The sequence below is a fragment of the Doryrhamphus excisus genome, chromosome 2 (genome assembly GCF_030265055.1).
Source record: "Doryrhamphus excisus isolate RoL2022-K1 chromosome 2, RoL_Dexc_1.0, whole genome shotgun sequence".
NCBI lineage: Eukaryota > Metazoa > Chordata > Actinopteri > Syngnathiformes > Syngnathidae > Doryrhamphus > Doryrhamphus excisus.
In genome coordinates this window covers 6,195,225-6,215,114 of record NC_080467.1, presented here as the reverse complement: position 1 = coordinate 6,215,114, position 19,890 = coordinate 6,195,225, and the positions used below count along the sequence as shown (strand labels likewise).

At 42.2% G+C, this 19,890-nt stretch overlaps 2 protein-coding genes across 5 annotated transcripts in view; one reads left to right on the top strand and one right to left on the bottom strand.

Annotated features, from left to right (window-relative positions):
• Positions 1 to 989: 989 nt before the first annotated feature.
• vsx1 (visual system homeobox 1 homolog, chx10-like) lies at positions 990 to 3,002 on the bottom strand. Of its 2 annotated transcripts, none has more exons than XM_058059306.1 (5): positions 2,502 to 3,002; positions 2,339 to 2,414; positions 2,137 to 2,260; positions 1,840 to 2,035; positions 990 to 1,685 (listed from the first exon to the last, which is right to left on the bottom strand). In XM_058059306.1, the coding sequence occupies exons 1-5, from the start codon at positions 2,905 to 2,907 to the stop codon at positions 1,354 to 1,356; spliced, it is 1,134 nt and encodes a 377-aa protein (XP_057915289.1). In that variant the 5' UTR covers positions 2,908 to 3,002; the 3' UTR covers positions 990 to 1,353. The 2 variants fall into 2 exon arrangements, with proteins under 2 accessions (XP_057915289.1, XP_057915297.1); XM_058059314.1 differs by having other exon boundaries at positions 1,855 to 2,035.
• A 2,378-nt stretch (positions 3,003 to 5,380) lies between these two features.
• entpd6 (ectonucleoside triphosphate diphosphohydrolase 6) overlaps positions 5,381 to 19,890 on the top strand; it is an 18,022-nt gene continuing 3,512 nt past the window's right edge. Inside the window, exons 1-6 of one of the 3 annotated variants that reach the window (XM_058059295.1) lie at positions 5,381 to 5,494; positions 15,973 to 16,115; positions 16,571 to 16,801; positions 17,291 to 17,367; positions 17,434 to 17,577; positions 17,657 to 17,732. In XM_058059295.1, the coding sequence (XP_057915278.1) occupies positions 16,582 to 16,801; positions 17,291 to 17,367; positions 17,434 to 17,577; positions 17,657 to 17,732 (517 nt within the window). In that variant the 5' untranslated portion in view covers positions 5,381 to 5,494; positions 15,973 to 16,115; positions 16,571 to 16,581. Of the gene's footprint in view, positions 5,495 to 15,972; positions 16,116 to 16,144; positions 16,425 to 16,570; positions 16,802 to 17,290; positions 17,368 to 17,433; positions 17,578 to 17,656; positions 17,733 to 19,890 lie in introns of those variants that run through there. The other 2 variants (XM_058059297.1, XM_058059296.1) reach the window with 2 other exon arrangements.

Here is a 19,890-nt window from a genome sequence, read left to right as displayed (position 1 = left end):
CTCCCTCCTGGTTGGGAATGAGGTCCTGCCCCAGGTGGAGGAGTTTAAGTATCTCGGGGTCTTGTTCACGAGTGAGGGAAAGTGGGAGCGTGAGGTCGACAGACGGATCGGTGCAGATTTGGGTACCGTAGGGTAGCTGGACTCACCCTAAGAGCTCAGCCATCCGGGAGGGGCTCAGAGTAGAGCCGCTTCTCCTTCACATCGAGAGGAGTCAGTTGAGGTGGCTCGGGCATCTAGTCCTGATGCCTCCCGGACGCCTCCCTGGTGAGGTGTTCCGGGCATGCCCAACCGGGAAAAGGCCCCCGGGGAAGACCTAGGACACGCTGGAGGGGACTATGTCTCACAGCTGGCCTGGGAACGCCTTGGTGTCCTCCCGGTGGAGCTGGAGGAGGTGGCCGGGGACCGGGAAGTCTGGGCTTCCCTACTAAGACTGCTGCCCCCGCGACCCGGACCCGGATAAGCAGAGGAAAATGGATGGATGGTGTCGCGGGTTCATGATTTCGTGTGAAATTGTTCCTGCCACCAACAAGTAGCGATTGATTATAGTTCAATTGATTAAGTTCAATTCTAGTTATTAATAATAATAATAAGGCGGCACGGCGGTTGAGTGGTTAGAGCGCAGACCTCACAGCTAGGAGACCAGGGTTCAATTCCACCCTTCACCCTCGGCCATCTCTGTGTTCTCCCTGTGCATGTGTGGGTTTTCTCCGGGTACTCCCGTTTCCTCCCACATTCCAAAAACATGCTAGGTTAATTGGCGACTCCAAATTGTCCATAGGTATAAATGTGAGTGTGAATGGTTGTTTGTCTATATGTGCCCTGTGATTGGCTGGCCACCAGTCCAGGGTGTACCCCGCCTCTCGCCCGAAGACAGCTGGGATAGGCTCCAGCACCCCCGCGACCCTCGTGAGGAAAAGCGGCAGAAAATGAATGAATGAATAATAATAATACAATTATAATGATAATGACATTAATTAATTCAATGATTAATCGACGGTCCACAAGGGGTTCCAAAAATATTTTTGTCTTTATTGTGCAGCAGCTGCTGCTACAATGATAGAAAAAAAACTTTTTTAAATATCACAGACAAGACCAAAAGTAAACAAAGTGACAATATAAAACACTTTATCAATACAATCAATAAATAAACATTTACTACAATTAACGACAATGAGACGGTCCAGTCGTCCCACGGCTCGCCACGCCCTGCGTTCACATTCTCGCTCTTGGTTAGCATTTAGCTGCTCTAGGCTAACTGCTTAGCATGTTAGGCTCATGTGCAAATGTTGAGGTTGCCACGGTAACGGAGGATGCCATGGCTCCACGAGGGAGCTTCCTGCTCGGGGCAGACCTTCAGGTCCGTTCATCGGCTCTGCTGCCGCTGTGCCGCCGCGGCGGCGAGGAGGTGGGCCTTAGCGAGGCGCTGACTTCCTCTTGCGGCTGTTTGGAGGAGCTGGATAAGTCCATCGCCACCTCCTCTTCCATCTCCATCTCCGTCTCCTCTTCCTCCTCCTCCTCAAGCAGCTCCTCATCCCCGGTGCGAACACGACCAGCCTCCCGGGCCTCCCGAGCAGCCTCCCGGGCCTCGGGGGCATCGCAGAACGAGTCGGAACGTTTCGAGTCCAAATCCGGAGGACTGGAAGTGGGACATTTTTTGGACATTTCCAAAGACTTCTTGTGCATTCCTGTAGACAAACAGACATCATCATTGGTTTTCACGGGGCCTCCAACGTGACAACAAGATGGTAAGTGCTGTATGGTTAGTTTCTTCACGCTGTGATGTTGCTATGATATGCTGTGATGTTAAAAATGGCGTGTGCGTGCATGCGTGGCACTGACGTGCATGCGGCTCACCGAGCAGCCATGGCGCGCACGAGCCCATCATTCCGCTCTTGGCGGAGTTGAGGATGGACTCCGGGAGCGGGATGGAGTGGCGTACCATGGCGCCGTACAGACCGTACTCGGCCATGACGCTGCTGCGACCCCAGCACTTCTCACGCTTTCGCCACTTGGCTCGCCGGTTCTGGAACCACACCTGCTGACACGCACACACAGGTGTTACAATCCCGGTTGTCATGTCAGGCCTGTGAATTCTGCCTAGCAACAACTGAGGGAGAAGACGTAATGACGTCACACCTGTATGCGGTCCTCGGGCAGCTCGGTCTTGACTGCCAACATCTCTCGCGCGTACACGTCCGGGTAGTGGGCCTCGTGAAAGGCTTTCTCCAGCTCCTCCAACTGGTGGGACGTGAACACGGTCCTGAGGGGGGGTCACGCCAAAACGGGTCAGACTATTAGGAACTCGGGGAGCGGAGGAAAGAGCGGACATTCTCCTCACCTGTGTCGACGCTTCTTCCTCTTCTGGGAACTTCCACAGGTTTTGGACTCGTTGTGGTCTGACAGAACCTCCTCGTCTGCACCACAAATATTATTATTATTAATATTATTGAATGTTTTCACCGATGACGATGACGTCACACCCACAGAAAGCCGCCTCGTACCGGAGAAGGCGTCCCTTTGGGCCTCCAGGCTGTGCAGGTAGTGGCCGTCCGGCCGGGCCTGGAGGAGGGGCAGGTGCCCGGGCAGGAAGCACGGCGCCCCGGGGGGCTGCTGGGCAGCCAGGCTGCACAGGAAGCCCAGACCCAGCGGAAGTGAGCCGCCCGGGAAGGAGAAGCCGCCTCCTAGGACTCCTCCGCCGGCGCCCTGAGGCTCCACAGCCGCTGCGGAACCCGACCCGGGCTGTTGGCGCGCAGCCTGCAAGTCCGACTCGAGTCCCAGCAGGTCCGTGATGGCGAAGCCTTTGGACCGGAACCCAGAACCGTGAAGTCTGGACTTGTCGCTCCCGAAAGCGGAAGACAACAACTTGACTTTGGAAGTCTCCTCGCTGATGTCCTCGCGAGCCGCCATGAGGACGAGGAGATGACGATGATGATGATGATGATGATAACGAGGAAAACTGGGACGGACCGACCAGGACCCTCCGGGTCAACGGGCCACATTTATGGGCCTCCGGGCCCAGGGGATCAAGACGACCGCCAATGAGTAGCGAGCTTTCCCCGAGGGGGCGGGGACTGATGTGTCGTGTCAATCTGTGAGGATTAATTGCACCAATTTGAATGTTTCAATCCGATCAGGATTTTCTCTGAAGAAGACTTTTTAATTTGTGCTCTTTATCTTTGAGTGACCACAAACAACAATCATGATGATAATATCACAATGGAACGAATACACGTCATTCCAAATAACATACCATCGGAAATCATCCTGACCGAGCACAATAACATAACGATATCGATGTCGATAACGATAACTAGTTGCTAAATTCAAATTATTTACAGCACACAATGCGTCAATAAATAATGTGATGTCATTTATTAACAATGATAAGAACAGCACAAATATAATCAAATATAATGTTATGAATTTATGAATGTTATAAATGTTATGGATGTTATGAATGTTATAGCATCATCATGGTCAATCCAAAATGAGGGAATAATGGCCCTGTCAAATAATTGTTGTTGTTATTGTTTAATTTTGTTTTTGTTAATGTTGTTACTGTTCATGTTGTTATTGTTAATGTTGTTATTGTTTAATGTTGTTACTCTTAATGTTGTTATTGTTAATGTTCTTATTGTTAGCTGCATGATGGGAACGTATATATGTATATATATATATATATATATATATATATATATATATATATATATATATATATATATATATATATATATATATATATATATACCAAATGGAAAATACAAAACATAAAAATATATAAGTGACAGATGAAATATAGTTAATTAATAATAATATTAGTCTATATATATAAATATTTACTAAAGAATTAATGATATTATTATTTTTCTGTTGTTAATTATTATTATTTTTATTTAGTTTTATTCTCATTATGATATCATTATTATTATTATCCTGAGTGTTATTATTATTATTATTATTATTGTTACTATATTATTTCTATTTATTTTTAGTGTCTTTTTTCGATTGTTCTGTGAGGATCTTTTTGGGTTATCTTTTGATTGTGGAGCTGGACTGGGTGGAGTTGGGCTTGTTTCTGCTTTTTTCTTTCTTTTCTTAATTAGAATATATATATTCTTATCACACTTGATCATCACTTATGTATACATATACATACATGTTTATTTGATTATATAGGCAAAATGATTTAATTAGTCTCATAATTAGTCTGATTTAATTAGTCTCAATGTTAGCATTCATTTCTTAATTTGTTCATTCCAAATTATAACATAAATCATAAATATTTAAATCATATCAATTAAATATGATGATTGAACATGAAAAGAATTACAGTCGAAATAGTAATATCTTAACCGAAAACTAAAACTAATAATTCCAAGTACAGCATTAATATCGTTTCAGTAATTAGCAACAAAGTCCTTGGACGTCCAAGAAGATAAAACGATAACCAAATGAACATGTTAAGGATGATAAACAAACATTTTAAGAAGACGAATACAACAATAAGAAGAATATGAATAACAATAATAATAAACTGGAAAATAGCCATGACCTTTCATGACATTCAAATCAAAATAGAGAAGATATCAATCAAAATAAGAAGAAAATAGGAAACATATTTCATAGCAATAGGAGAAGAAGAAATGCTATTTGTTTTTAACACAAACGTTGCGGTGAAAGTTCGCACTCATTTTCGAAGGTGTTTTTATTCTTTAATCCTCATGTCTCATTTTGGCTCGGAGGCCAAAAAAGGGGCAAAAAGAGATTAGCGATAAATGTAAAAAAACAGCCTTAAATTTGCTTTAATTATCTCTGATAAGAAGATTGCTCTAATTGCTTTTTAAAACCATTTCTACACACACAGTCAATCCGCCGGGATTAACCGTAATTCGGCCATCAAAAAGACGGGATTGACGTCCCGTCTCCTGGCACCGGCACGATGCTCACACCTCAGCGGAACCTTCTTTCCCACCGGGGGGGGGGGGCAAAGGTCTCCTTCTCGGGATGAGGTGCTACAACACGCACGCACACACGCATGCAGGTCGGGATCGTGGATCGTCCCCGAGTGTTGAAGTGCAGATGAAAAAGTTGTTTGGAGCAGATGACGAGGTTATGTTGACGTGTAGGATTATGGCCATTATTTCAAGAAGCACACTGATTGTGTACGTTTTCGATAATCTTCAGATTAAACCCCTTTTTTTATTCTCTTTTGCCTCGTCTGATCTCTTCATCCTCCGCCGCCGGGTTGCCATGGTTACCCTTTCTCTGATGACACCCGTGGCACAGTCAGCGCTGGTGCGCACGTGCTGACGGTAAACTTGATTTGGATGAATAATCTCCGTCTTTTAACAGTATGTATTCTCTCCTTCCTTCTCACCAGTGATGGAACGTTACTGACTCCTTCCTCATGAGTCACTCGTTCAAGTGAGTCGGGTACTCGATTCACTTGAGTCCCATGTCACAGAGCGCATGCACAACAACTTGCACCTGTGAGGTAGGTCTTTGTTTTTGTCTTGTTGACCACCCAAGAGTCACTAAAAGTCAAGTTTAATGTTGAGCACCCAAGAGTCACTAAAAGTCAAGTTTATGTTGAGCATCCAAGAGTCACTAAAAGTCAAGTTTATGTTGAGCACCCAAGAGTCACTAAAACTCAAGTTTATGTTGAGTACCCAAGAGTCACTAAAAGTCAAGTTTATGTTGAGTACCCAAGAGTCACTAAAACTCAAGTTTATGTTGAGTACCCAAGAGTCACTAAAAGTCAAGTTTAATGTTGAGCACCCAAGAGTCACTAAAAGTCAAGTTTATGTTGAGCATCCAAGAGTCACTAAAAGTCAAGTTTATGTTGAGTACCCAAGAGTCACTAAAAGTCAAGTTTATGTTGAGCATCCAAGAGTCACGAAAACTCAAGTTTATGTTGAGTACCCAAGAGTCACTAAAAGTCAAGTTTATGTTGAGCATCCAAGAGTCACGAAAACTCAAGTTTATGTTGAGTACTTGTGTGTCAATAAAACTTTGTTGGCCACAAACATGAGTCTTTGTCAAGCACACTTGGGTCAACAAAAGTCAAGTCTTCTCAAACATTTGAGAGTTACTAAAACCCAAGTTTATGTTGAGCACTAGTGAGTCAGTAAAACGTGAGGGGCACCCATTAGTCCGTGAAACTGAACACCCGTGAGTCAGTGAAACTCCAGTCTTCTCAAACATTTGTGAGTCAGCAAAAGTCAAGTCTTCTCAAACATTTTTGAGTCAGCAAAAGTCAAGTCTTCTCAAACATTTGTGAGTCAGCAAAAGTCAAGTTTATATTGGGTCAGTGAAACTGTAGTCTTTGTTGAGTATCCGTGGGTAATCAGAATCAGAACGGCCTGTATTGTCATTGTATTGCATACAACAAAATTTGAGTGCAAAGTAAAAAAGTGTAAAGTAAAAATAACTAAAGTAAAAGTAAGAATAAGGAAAAGCATCAAACTAAAACAAGGAATAACAATATAAATATGAATGTGGCAGGTGCTGTTCAGAATAAGTGTAAATATACGTCCATGAAAAATAATAACCTATACAATAACAAAATGTGGAATTGCAGTAAACAAGGTGTAGTATTGCAAATATACCTGAGTTTCACTTGAATGAATGAATCCTATTGTAAACAAGTCCAGTATTGCACATTTGAATCTTATTGTACATAAGGATTGTGTGTTTAAGTAGCGCAAGTGTTCAAGTACATTTTATTGTCATCAGTCCTAAAATTGTCTGGACGGTAGGACAGGTCAGGTGAAGGACTGGCCGAGTGTGATGGAGTCGTTTGTTGAATGACCAGTACCGATGATGCAACAACTGAAGGAATAAAAGGCTTGCCAGTGCTGAGTCTGCAGCAGTAGTCATTTTGGAGGGAAAAGTGGGCGTGTCTCCCTGAGGGCAGTTTAAAGCCATGAAAGCAGCAGAAGGTGTGACTGTTATCTGTCACTCACTGTGATTGACAGCGTGACTTTCCTGTTTCCTGGGGTTCTTTTTTTAAACCATGGGATTGTTGGACGTTCATGCCTTGTGAAACGATCTCGTGAGGTTACGTCGGTATATCACAGTATCTATGACGACAATGATGGGCATTGATATGATAGGCGGTGATATCCTGGGAGGATGTGGTGAAGAAGGAAGTTGCTCATCTCATCCGCGTGCGGCCTGAAAGCGACAGCAGCAGACGCTTCATTGTGTCGCCTCCTCCATTGTTGTCAACGGCAACAATTGTCTGGACACGCGTCCGTGAACACCCCCTTCACTGGTCCCCCCCCCTCCCGTGGCCCCCTAGGGCTCTAGCGACAGCCTACCGGTGGCCCACTAATTATTCATAAATGCACATTTATGCAAATATGTGGACTAGATTAACCTAATTCAGTCATGTAAACAACTTGTGGGTCAGGATTAAAGTTTTCAATTAGAGTCTGCAAGTCTGGAGCACATTTACCTTTTTATGCCCCCCCCCCCCCCCCCAGCCCCCCACGGCCCTCATTTACATTTGTCTGTAATCTGGCAAGCCAGACCAACAAGCAGAGAAAGCTACAGGCTGTTGGCCATTAGCGCTAATGGCTAATGATGAATGGCTAATGGCTAATGACTAATGACTCCTGCATGAATAGCGCCTGTCTGGACGTTTTCTTTAGTGGCGTGTCATGTGACGTCCTCCTGTGGCGTCATGTGACACTGTGCCGCACACGTGCCGTGTTAAGTGTGGCCGGTGGCGGGGAATCTTCCCGCTTCGTCCTACTCAGTGGCCCCATCTGCTCGCACACTTTCTCGCACCTTTGACCCTTCACCCCTGGTCAGAGGTCAAACACTGACCCTGGTCTCTGATTATTCTCAACACCCTCATCATCATCATCGAGCGTAAATCATAGCTGGGATAGACTCCAGCACCGTTCGCGACCCTTGTGAGGATAAGCGGTACAAAATGAATGAATTAATTAATGTTTATGGTGTTTTATTGAAATTGTAGGGAGTATTATTTAGAGGTATGATTTATGATGTATAATTTGGGTGTTAAATATATATATATATATATTTATATATATATATAATACTGTGTATTGACGAACGGATGTTGTATTTTAATGTATCTTTTACTCTGTTTACTTGCTTTTATTCAACTCCATTCCTCTGTAAAGTGTCTTTGAGTATTTTATACAAATACAAATAAAATGTATTATTATTATTATTATTATTATTATTATTATTATTATTATTCATTATAATAAATAATAATTATTATTCCACATTATAATAATTATATATAAATAATTATATATGATCTAATTAATCAATATATATATATATAATTAATATAGAATATATTAATTATATAATATTATATATATATTACATATATAACATATAATATATTATACAAATTATACATATATTAATTATACGCCCATAATATATATATATATATATATAATTAACACAATAACATAATTAAAGTTATACACTATAAATCATACCTCTAAATAATATATACATACATATAAATATATATATAAGTATATAAGTAACACCCAAATTATATATTATATCTATATTATATGATATTATATCTATATTATATATATATTGAATGACTGAATCAGGGTGTATCATTTGGCTATACTGAGGGTGTATGATGGAGGGTGCCTGACGTGGGTGTATTATTGAAGAGAAGGTGAAGGAGGATTGCGCATAGAAAGAGAGAAAAACATCTCTTCATGTTCTCTTGATCTCATTGTAGCCTGCAATCCAAGTTAGCGGGGATTATCTCCGTGAAAGGGCATTAAGAGGCGGATAACTCCGCTGGGAGGCCGTTAATCTAGCAGCATGTTAATGAGTCTTGTCGTGGATTGCTTAAATTAAAAGCAAATATCAACAGTCATTTGGCTAAAGGAGGCCGAGCGCCCGCCTGGCCTCCATAATCGTGCATTAAGTGATTTGAGTGGCGGCTCGTTGCACTAATCGCGTCATGGGAGGGAAAAACAATAAAATTAACAGGTTATCAGGAAATGAAGGCGGCGGCGGGAAGACAACACGGAACAATTTAGTCATTGTCTCAAATTAACTTCAGTGTTTCACAGACAACCCCCCCCCCCCTCACCCCTCCACCCATACTGTGTGTGTTAATAGCTGGTGTCAATCAAAGCAATGGCGGCCATGTTAAACTTACATTAGCGAGGTGTGCTACGCTAGCTAACTAGCTACGGCGCTAAGCTATAACGTCGACCACAAAGCAACAAGAACGGGGAGGTCAGTTTGCCGCCGGCGCCGCAGGAAATGATGTGAAAGTTTGATTTGATTAAGTTTGCGCTAAATCAGCTTTGCCGCCACTCCAATCATGTCATGTCATTGAAAAGGCAATCTCATCCAACGTTCCTGATTTGTCAAATATGTTTTATGTCTGTCTGCGGCCACGCAGCAACAACATGATTAAAGTCAGACACACACGCACACAACAATACACAAAACACAATACACAATACAAGTTTGCTAATACGGGCTTTATAAAACATTGACACGGTGTGTGTGTGTGTTGCTCTTTGCATGCCATCTGCACACACGTGACGACAAAGCTACAATCAAACCATCTTAGCTTAGCGCTAACGACACCACAATCACGTGTCCACATATCCTACACAGTAAACACACAACCTTCGCTATATGTACGCTGCTGGTCATGTGACGCAGCCAGCTAGCTTACGTGCGACTTATCAAACATCAATCATGAACGAATCAGCAGTCATTTTACAAAATATAGTCAATGGTTGAGAAAACAAGAGTTGTAGATGATTTTACAAAAGCAACGGCGTGATATCGGGACTTATTTTAGTCGCATTCACAAAAAAAGTCGTTTTTAAAGTCGAAATGTGATGAGAAACAAATAACACAAAATGAAGGTGGAAATAGAATAGAACGAGAAGAAACAAGAATCAAGTTAATAGAAATATTTAGCATTTGGCCTTTCACACCGGACCAACTTCCTGGTTCAAAGGTTCAAATTTGCCAGCTTTCGGTCACCAGCGGGGCGGCACGGTGGTCTAGGGGTTAGCGCGCAGACCTCACAGCTAGGAGACCTGGGTTCAATCCCACCCTCGGGCATCTCTGTGTGGAGTTTGCATGTTCTCCCCGTGCATGCGTGGGTTTTCTACTCCGGTTTCCTCCCACATTCCAAAAACATGCTAGGTTAATTGGCCACTCCAAATTGAATGAATGTGAATGTGAGTGTGAATGGTTGGCGACCAGTCCAGGGTGTACCCTGCCTTACGCCTGAAGACAGCTGGGATAGGCTCCAGCACCCCCCGCAACCCTCGTGAGGTAAAAGCGGTAGAAAATGAATGAATGAATGGTTGCCAGCGAAAGGAAACAGACTGTCAGTTGACTGTGCCGGTGTCAGGTAGTGAGGTTTAACCATGATGATACCATGACAACCCTACTGGTTGGCATCCCTTACATGTTGTCAGTGACAGTGACCAGGATGGATAGGATCAGGAAGGAGTACATCAGAGGGACATTACATGTTAGAGACATGTAGTGACAACAGAGTAGTCACATGGTGCGTCATTCCCTACAGGATGTGCTGCAGGGAAAATAAACATTTAATCATGAAGGCTCATTATGTATTTGTAGCCAACTTAGTCATTTTGATATTAGGCTAATATAGCTAATATAGATACATAAAGCATGTGTTGTCTTTATTATAAGGCTTATATAAGGCTTTTAATTTTTTGCGGATCCAGACATATTTGTTTTTTTGGTCCAATATGGAGGGCTGCACGGGGTCCAAGTAGTTAGCGCGCAGACCTCACAGCTAGGAGAGGGTTCAATTCCACCCTCGGCCATCTCTGTGTGGAGTTTGCATGTTCTCCCCGTGCATGCGTGGGTTTTCTCCCACATTCCAAAAACATGCTAGGTTAATTGGCCACTCCAAATTGTCCATAGGTATGAATGTGAGTGTGAATGGTTGTTTGTCTATATGTGCCCTGTGAGTGGATGGCCACCAGTCCTGGGTGTACCCCGCCTCATGAGGAAAAGCAGTAGAAAATGAATGAATGAATGAATGAATGAATGGTCGAATATGGCTCTTTCAACATTTTGGGTTGCCGACCCCTGTCCTAGGCCATGTTGTTGAACAATCTTTGCTCTCAGGTCATGTGACAGTTGTTTTGAGGCTACCATGGTGCTACTCATCAGAGAAGATGCAACTTGCCACTGGCCACCTTAAATACCCTTTTTCATGATTGGCTCCACTTGGGTATGCAGGTCAAGGGTCAATGAGCTAAAGTGGGCTTTGAGTTTGACTCCCCTGCAATGAGTTCATTTTTCTCTTTCAATCCTCATGTCTATCCACTTATATACATTTCTGCAAGTCCAACTATAGTAATAATAATAATGTAAAACTTTAGAAACGTGTTTGGTGGCTTTCTGGAATGCATTCATTGGATTTTTATGGCTTCTTAACAAAATCCTAACTTCACTTGTCAGCGAACATTCACTTCCTGTGGAAGACTTTTGCCGGAGCTAACCAAATGGGGAAAAAAAACAACGAGCACACAAAAAAACTTATCAGCCACCTGAAGCGCCGTAGCGTCACACTGCTCGGAGCATGTGCCTGAATACAGTGCACCTTCCTGGGCCACAGCGAATGGGTGCTCCCCCGCTATACTCTGGTTCTCCTGGTAGTAGTGATGTAGTAGTAGTAATGTCATCATATTGGATCAGGACAAACCAACGGGTACAGTTCCAGTTCTTCTTACCTCCATGTGTGCACAAACTATAATTCACTCTAAATGTTTAAAAAGTAGAAAAGTCATCAGATTGAAAAAAAAAGATATGGTGCATCTCGAGTAAATGCACACTGAAACAGTCAATAGTGTTTTTTTTTTTTTTGTAACATCAGCATGCACAAGGAAAAGATGATTACCTGACCTGAGGGATCATTTTTGTTTCATTCCATAATGATGCAGCCTAGCAAATATAATAACATTTATGGGATCATTTCATGCAATTGTCTTTATTTGGGGGATTTACAACCAACCATTGTGCTATTATTATTATTATTATTATTATTATTATTATTATTATTATTATTATTATTATTATTATTATTATTATTATTATTATTATTATTATTATTATTATTATTATTATTGTTGTTGTTGTTGTTATTATTAATGACATTTCACACACCATTATTTGGATTTTCAATTCATTTGATGAATATTTCTTTAAAAAAGGAAATAGGCTCCTTATAAAAAATGGGATGTGCAGATTTTTAATGACAGGAAAGTGACTGACACACACGCACACCGTGAACCCTAGAGAATATGAAAAGCACAGATGAATAATAATAATAGCAATAATAATAATAATAGCTGCATCAAACAGTGTAATCTGCCTCTTAGTGGTCTAATCCAGTGCGTCCGTCTTATTGCTTGGTGTTTTTCCTGTGGAATGAGATGGCGTTTAATCGACTTTGGGAGAATTAGTCTTTCCTTATTACTGTCGCGGTTTTTACAGGACTTTCCTGGAAAATCCCATTCAACACGCATTTTAATTTCATTGCATGTTGAGGGGCATTGTCAATAATCCAATAACATTAATCATCATTTCTGCTTGATTCGCTCCCAAAAGGGAACGGCCGGCCTTGCGTCACCCTGCCTCCCGGTGAAGCCTCATCTTGCATGCATGCTGAGAACTATTATCTACCTAGCGTTATCTAGCTTTCTATTTGGTGACACAAACATCTCACTCCAGCCACATACACACTCAGCATATCTTTGTACAATGCTTGGCAGATTAACACCAATAATGTATTGCTACAGTTGCGTGAGTGTGCATGTTGTGTTGCATCAAGACATGAAATAGTTGAATGAATGTAGCACAGTTCATTGGTGCCTTTAAATGGATTTTCACGGTATACGAGTATATTTTAGTAGCAAGAGCACAGAAAACTTGCTTAGGGCTTTCTAAACATTACATATCTGTCTCAGACCAGGGGATGTGGTCCATCATATATAGTCGTCTCCTGTTGCCTGCTTTGTGGTTGTTTGTGATGAAGGACTATACAAAGAAGCTTGACTTGACTCTGTTCCTTTTCCATTTTATTTCATGCAACAGTGCAGGCTTTGTAATAGAATAGTCATAGAAGGGGCATATTTCATGGATGCAATTTGTGATTAATCATGAATAATCCATTTGAAAACCATGATTAATCTAGTTTAAAAAATGCAATCATTTCACAGCCCCAATTTACATTGGGGCAAAACTTTAAATTATTATTTATTTAAAATTATTTAAATTATTTGTGCAATTTACTGTTTACGCTGTACATTGTTGTTCATATTTGATGACATCTATTTATTCTCCACATTATTGTTATTATTATTTATTATTATACGGGAGCCAGGCAACGACATTTCGTTGGCAATTTCACTCCTGTGTTATTGTGCAACGACAATAAAGGAAGTCTATCTATCTATCTATCTATCTATCTATATATCTATCTATCTATCTATCTATCTATCTATCTATCTATCTATCTATCTATCTATCTATCTATCTATCTATCTATCTATCTATCTATCTATCTATCTATCTATCTATCTATCTATCTATCTATCTATCTATCTATCTATCTATCTATCTATCTATCTATCTATCTATCTATCTATCTATCTATCTATCTATCTATCTATCTATCTATCTATCTATCTATCTATCTATCTATCTATCTATCTATCTATCTATCTATCTATCTATCTATCTATCTATCTATCTATCTATCTATCCATCCATCCATCCATCCATCCATCCATCCATCCATCCATCCATCCATCCATCCATCCATCCATCCATCCATCCATCCATCCATCCATCCATCCATCCATCCATCCATCCATCCATCCATCCATCCATCCATCCATCCACCCACCCACCCACCCACCCATCCATCCATCCATCCATCCATCCATCTACTGTTATGTGTTTTTTTCTGCCTGAGATAAAATAAATAAATAAATAAGCAGTAGAAAATGAATGAATGAATAAGCTTGACTTGACTCTGCTATTTCTCCTGAGGCCGTTTTAGGAGAAACAGCTGCAGAAGAGCAAGCTTTGAACAGTCAGTACACAGTACTGACACTTCAAAAACCAATAGTGTACCACTTCCACATGGAATGGGAGGATAACCTTTGTTGGGCATGCCATGGCTGACTTCATGCAGTGTTGACCTAATCCATCTTCTATGCCGCTTATTCTCATTAGGGTTGCTATGCTGTACACCCTGGACTGGTGGCCAGCCAATCACGAGGCACTCACACTCACATTCATAGTTATGGACAATTTGGAGTCACCTAATTTTTGGATTGTGGGAGGAAAGCCACCCACACTCACAGGGGGAGAATATTAAAACTCCATACAGAGATGCCCAAGCTGACTGTGTGGCGACCCGCTGTGCATGTCTCAAGGTTTTGTTTCATTACTGCCACCTAGTGACCACAATATCACAATAACTTGTATTTCAATGTTTTGACTAATAATAATAACCTGCCTGCTCCACATTGCTGACTGTCGCCCGTGCGTTCAGCGCAGCTCTTAAGGCCAAGGGAACTTGGGCAGACATCATGGCGACATCACAATCAGAATTCCACGCAGGACGTCCCAGAGCACAAGCAATAGGTCACATGACTTCTTCTTGGTCTTTGACTTGTGTAGCAGCCAATGTGTGTCCATCTTGTCACAAAGTCAATGCCACAATTCTTACTTATTGTAGCTTTAATGTGTGCGGCTTTCCTTCACTGAGCTGCTGGTCATGTGACCGGTGTAAGTAGGTCATGTGATCCCATCAGGGGGATTATTAGGGAATCATTGGAAGGATTTCTGGGGGATAATTCAGAATGTCGGGATCATAATTGGTAGAAGATTCCACTTTCATCTTGAGCGTGGATTAGGAGACATCTGGAGCGAGCTGCCTTATTAGATCCTCTTCATTTAGCACTTTCCAACTAAATCTACTCATTCCTCTTCATCGGTTAGCACTTTCCAGTAAAATCTGCTTGTTGGGACTTGGTGTTGTTCAGGAACACTTCTCTCTCTTCCTCCGGGTTGACTTATCCTTTACTCAACCGAGTGAAACTAGGGAGACATGGCCAAAATGGTAGCATTAGTGGACCAGGGCCCCAAGCACAGGGGGGTTTTGTAAAGCTTTGACGATATAGATTTAAAAAAATGTAAGTACAGTATTCCCTCGTTTATCATGGTTAATTGGTTCCAGACCCAGAGAAGTGGGATTCCTTATTTACAAATACAATATTTTCATACGGCATAGAAAAGCTGTTTACAACCTCCTAAATATGTGGTTTGACATTATTAGAGCCCTCCAGACAAGAAATAACACCCCTATAGTTTTCTTTACACTTGTATTATGACCTTATTCATCACTCATCAGCTTACATCAGCTTTACTACTCATTACTACTTTTGCTCTTCATTCTTATTAAGATATTCGTAAACAGTCTGTACTAATTTATCACCCAACAGTGTGTTTGATGGTACAGAGAAGGGAATATTTGCAACCAGCTCAAATTGACATTTTTTTCAAAGCAAAAATTCTAAGAACACCACCACCGGCAAACACATTAGCAATAGTTAGATATACAAAAAATGTCTAGTCTCCACTTTCCACTTCCACGCTAGCTGGGAGTTTTATTTTTGTAAATATCAAGTCAGACACGTCATGGCTGACTTCCTACGGTGTTCTGTTAATGTAATGTAAGGTAATGTGTCAATGTTTTGTCATTACTGCCACCTAGTGACCAGAATAGAACGTATCGCTTGTATTTCAATATGATTTGACTGATAATATACAATAGTCTACCACGAAAAGATACAATTTATTAATTAATTTCTGAAAAACGCCAAGTAGCAAGGGATGATGAGTGTACATGATTTTATGTGCCAGGCCCGTCCGTGTGACGTCATCAGCGCGCGACCCCGGCGTTGGCAGCGGCAAAGAGCAGGATGAAGCCAAACCAGAAGAAACGATGATCTTTTTCAACATTAACCGTACGCCTGCTACTAGTTCATTCAACGCCAACTGACTAAGTAAGTCATTAACGTCTGACTGGGTATGGCGAATACGTTTGTGTTTGTTTCGACCATGTTCAAACAAAGTAACTCGCTGCTAGTTCCGTAGCTACATGCTAACCGGCTACGGCTAAGCAAGCCGGTGTATAATTTTGAAACTTTGCTTGAATTCGCTTTTTATGTTCTGTCTTCACCTGGCAAACGTTTGTGTTTACAACCTTGTAGTCACATTTAAGAAAATGACGCTTCCATTCCACAACAAAAGTGCCAACTAAAAACTTAACAGCACTAAAGTTTTGTCGTTTTCAAACTTTGTCAAAATGAATTGTGAGTAGCTCAGAATAATTCCATTATGATTTACGAACTATTAGCATTTATCTTACAAACTTGACACTCAACAAGCAGCTAATTTTTGCTTGGCTTGTTGCCAGTGAGTTTTGTGTTGGTAGATTAACTTGTTTGTCTACTTTCAGGATGAAAGGCAATGAAGAGAGCAAAGCTGTTTGGAGTCGTCTTCACTGCCGCCTTTGTGCTGGCCTATGTATTCTTGGTCAGACGCCATTACGCCACCATCACGCCTCACGCTCATCAACTGCCGCCCCACTTGCCTTTTCGCTTGGAACACTTTCAGTATGGCATCATGTTTGACGCTGGCAGCACTGGCACCAGAATCCACATTTTCAAGTTCAAGATGGACACTGGAGGTCTGGCACTTAATTGCTTTGCATTGTCAAAAGTTTTAGTAATTATTCTAATTTCCCAATGCTCTGCTGCTAACATGCTAAGGCTAGCAAGTAGCTCAAGCGTCATGGTGATTGACTAATCCTCTTAAATAAAACCACGCAGGAAGCCAGAGACAGGAAGAACCAGTTAACCCCAAGAGAAAACAGCAGAATCATAGAACATGGCACACGTGTGGCAAAGATGAACAACATTAATTAGCATACGCTAAGTCAGGGTTGACATGCACACAGACTCATTAGAGCCGTTCACGGCTTGTCCTGCATTTGGTGTGCTGCCCGCTTTATCGCATTTCGGCGCTAAGCTGAATCACACTGGCTGAGTGCTCTTTTGGCTCCTTTGTTAGCGTAAACGCTAACCAGATGAGCGGCGCCACCTCACGGCCTGTCGCAGACTGGATGTCTTCAAATGACAGTGACGGTAAAGATAATTTTGTAACTCTTCTCCTGTAGATGCGCCCGCTGTGGCCCGCGAGACCTTCCGAGCCATCCAGCCCGGACTGTCCGCCTACGCCGACCATCCAGACGAGGTGCTCCAGGACCGCCATCATGTCTGAACTCTGACGTCAACATGTACATCTCCGTTCTGTGTCCAGTGTGCTGCTGGCATTGTGGGGCTACTGGAGCTGGCCGAGTCCACCATCCCGCCCTCCTCATGGAATGCCACCCCGGTGATTCTGAAGGCCACCGCCGGCCTCCGCCTCCTTCCTTTCCAGAAGGCCAACAATCTTCTGGAGCAGGTGAGAGAATCACACATAGTCCTCCATTGCTTTGCTGCAGTCACCAAACCAACACACCTGGAATTTGCCCTGTGTCCAGGTGAGGGCCCTGTTTGACACATCACCCTTCCTGTCCCGGCACGACAGCGTGTCCATCATGGACGGCACTGATGAAGGTACAATCCCAAAACAGAACATAAACAATGAATCTGTCAATCAACTTGCGAGGAACCTGCTGCTCCCAATGAACACTGCACATATCAAAAGCTCTTATTTTGTCCCCCCCAAAGTCCAACCTTTAGGTTATAATAGTGACAGACGGGCCATTAAACAATTAGCTTGCAAGCATGACGTATAAAAGCTTTAGCCGTATCAATCTCATTAATTTCATAGATGCATCATTCAATGTTGTGATGTGCCTTATACACTCCTGAGCAAAATATTAATTCACATTTTGCACTAAGTAGAGCTTCAAAATGAAAAAAGGAGAAACATTATTCTGACAAACATACAGTGTAAGCAGTTTATTGCCAAGAAGCATTCAAGGGAAATAGGCTCTTTTGATCAGTTGATCAAAAGATTGCAGCCTTTAAAAGACTAAATGTCAGCAAAATGTGGATTGAACAGTTTAGTTAAGTTAGTACAGTCATGATCTCTGGCTGGCAAAGGCCAAAAAGCTTTCTCTCTTTGAAGGCGGTGGGATGGTTGAGCCGCATAAGCAAGGCCTCTCGCAGCACGCCATTGCTGCTGAGGTTGGACGCAGTAAAACAGTCATTGGAACTTCTTCAAACATCCTGAGGCTCACGGAACAAAAACGTCAAGTGGTAGACCCAAAAACAAGCCGGAGGATCCCATTGGCTGTCCGTCAAGACACGGGACCATCCTCGGCCCAAATGAAGGTTGTTACTGGTGCCCAGTGCAGTCCAATAACCATCAGACAGAGGCAGAGAAGGATTTTAGGAAGAAAAAACATCGTCTCCTTCAACGCCACAAAATTGGACATTTGGAATTTGCAGGAGAGGACCAAACACGGGACCGGTTGTGTAGGGGCGTCAAACGGCAGATGGCTATGTTGGTGATGTTGCAGGGGGCATCCCTCAATACTGAAGGCCCTGGTCTTGGCTGTGTGGTAATTTTTCACCTGGACTACCTGCACTTCCCAAAGGACTTCTTCCACAGGAATAAGCTGACTCTTTTTGACCATCCTGGGTTTTCCCCTCATCTAGATCCAATGGAGAACATTTGGGGATGGATTGACAAAATCAGTTCCAGACAGTGGACGCCCTCTGTGAAGCCATCTTCACCCCATGGAGCAACACACAAGAATGGCACAGCTACTCTACTCACTCCTTTTTACAGTGTTTTATTTCTATTTTAGGGGGGTTTCAGCTTTTTTTGTGGTAACTAAAGGTCTTGAACTTTTGATGAGTTGATCAACAGCATATTTCACTGGAATAGATAATGTTTTGTCCCACTGACATTCCTTCTTTATGCATTTTGAAGCTCTACTTAGAACCTCCTTAAGATCCAACAGTGCAAAATGTACATTCTTGTCTTAAAATGTTGACGAGGAATGTGAAAGTTTGCAGTATTACTATTCAATTAAGCCTTTTAGAGTGTAAATAGGTATACAATTAATTTCTACTGTAAAAATTGAAAAATGGTTATTGCTCAATTGATATGGTCAGCATGGAACAGAGTGCAACCAAAAGCTAATTATAAAATATTCAACCAAGACAAAAATGTTCCAATATGATGGTGTGTATTATTTATACATATCCAGCATCCACGTTTTTACCAGATTGGCCTTCTGAATCACAAGGTGCCTCAGTTTTGGTTTCCTGCTGCTTATTTTACTCACCTGTGCAGTTTGACCAAGGGGTCAGTCGTGGGGGGGAGGTGGCCACCAAATGGTCCGTGTCAGGGATGACAAGTCTGTGTCGGGCTGACATGTAGTTTGTGTGTTCTAACCGCTTGGAAGCTAGCCCAGATATAATCCAATCCTTTTTAAAGTAGTTCATACAAGCAATTACGGCCATGTGGGATAATGTCCCGCTTAATCTTAAAGGGGGCTGGGGTGGGAGGGGGGCGGGGACGCAGGCCGATTATTTGCTGTTGATTTCTGAGGCTGAAATGTTTTCTCCTTCTCTGGGAAGGCCATAAATGTCTTTTAATGATTACTGAATTAACTTCTTATGCAGCCCTACTTTGGGTGGGGTGGGGGCTCTAATGGACACGGTCCAAGCATAACAGACCCTTTTAGAAGTCTAAACGGATCACACAAGCCTTATTATCGCGCTGAGATTTTGCACTTCTTGGTGGGAATGCTTATCC

What these genes read in the sequence shown, in the direction of transcription:
- vsx1 (XM_058059306.1), bottom strand. Translation starts at nt 2,907, where the DNA reads ATGGCGGCTCGCGAGGACATCAGCGAGGAGACTTCCAAAGTCAAGTTG. An exon ending in AGGAAGAAGCGTCGACACAG is followed by an intron (nt 2,261 to 2,338) that starts GTGAGGAGAATG and finishes ACCCCCCCTCAG; the next exon opens with GACCGTGTTCACGTCCCACC. An exon ending in GCTCGGTGAGCCGCATGCAC is followed by an intron (nt 1,686 to 1,839) that starts GTCAGTGCCACG and finishes GTTTGTCTACAG; the next exon opens with GAATGCACAAGAAGTCTTTG.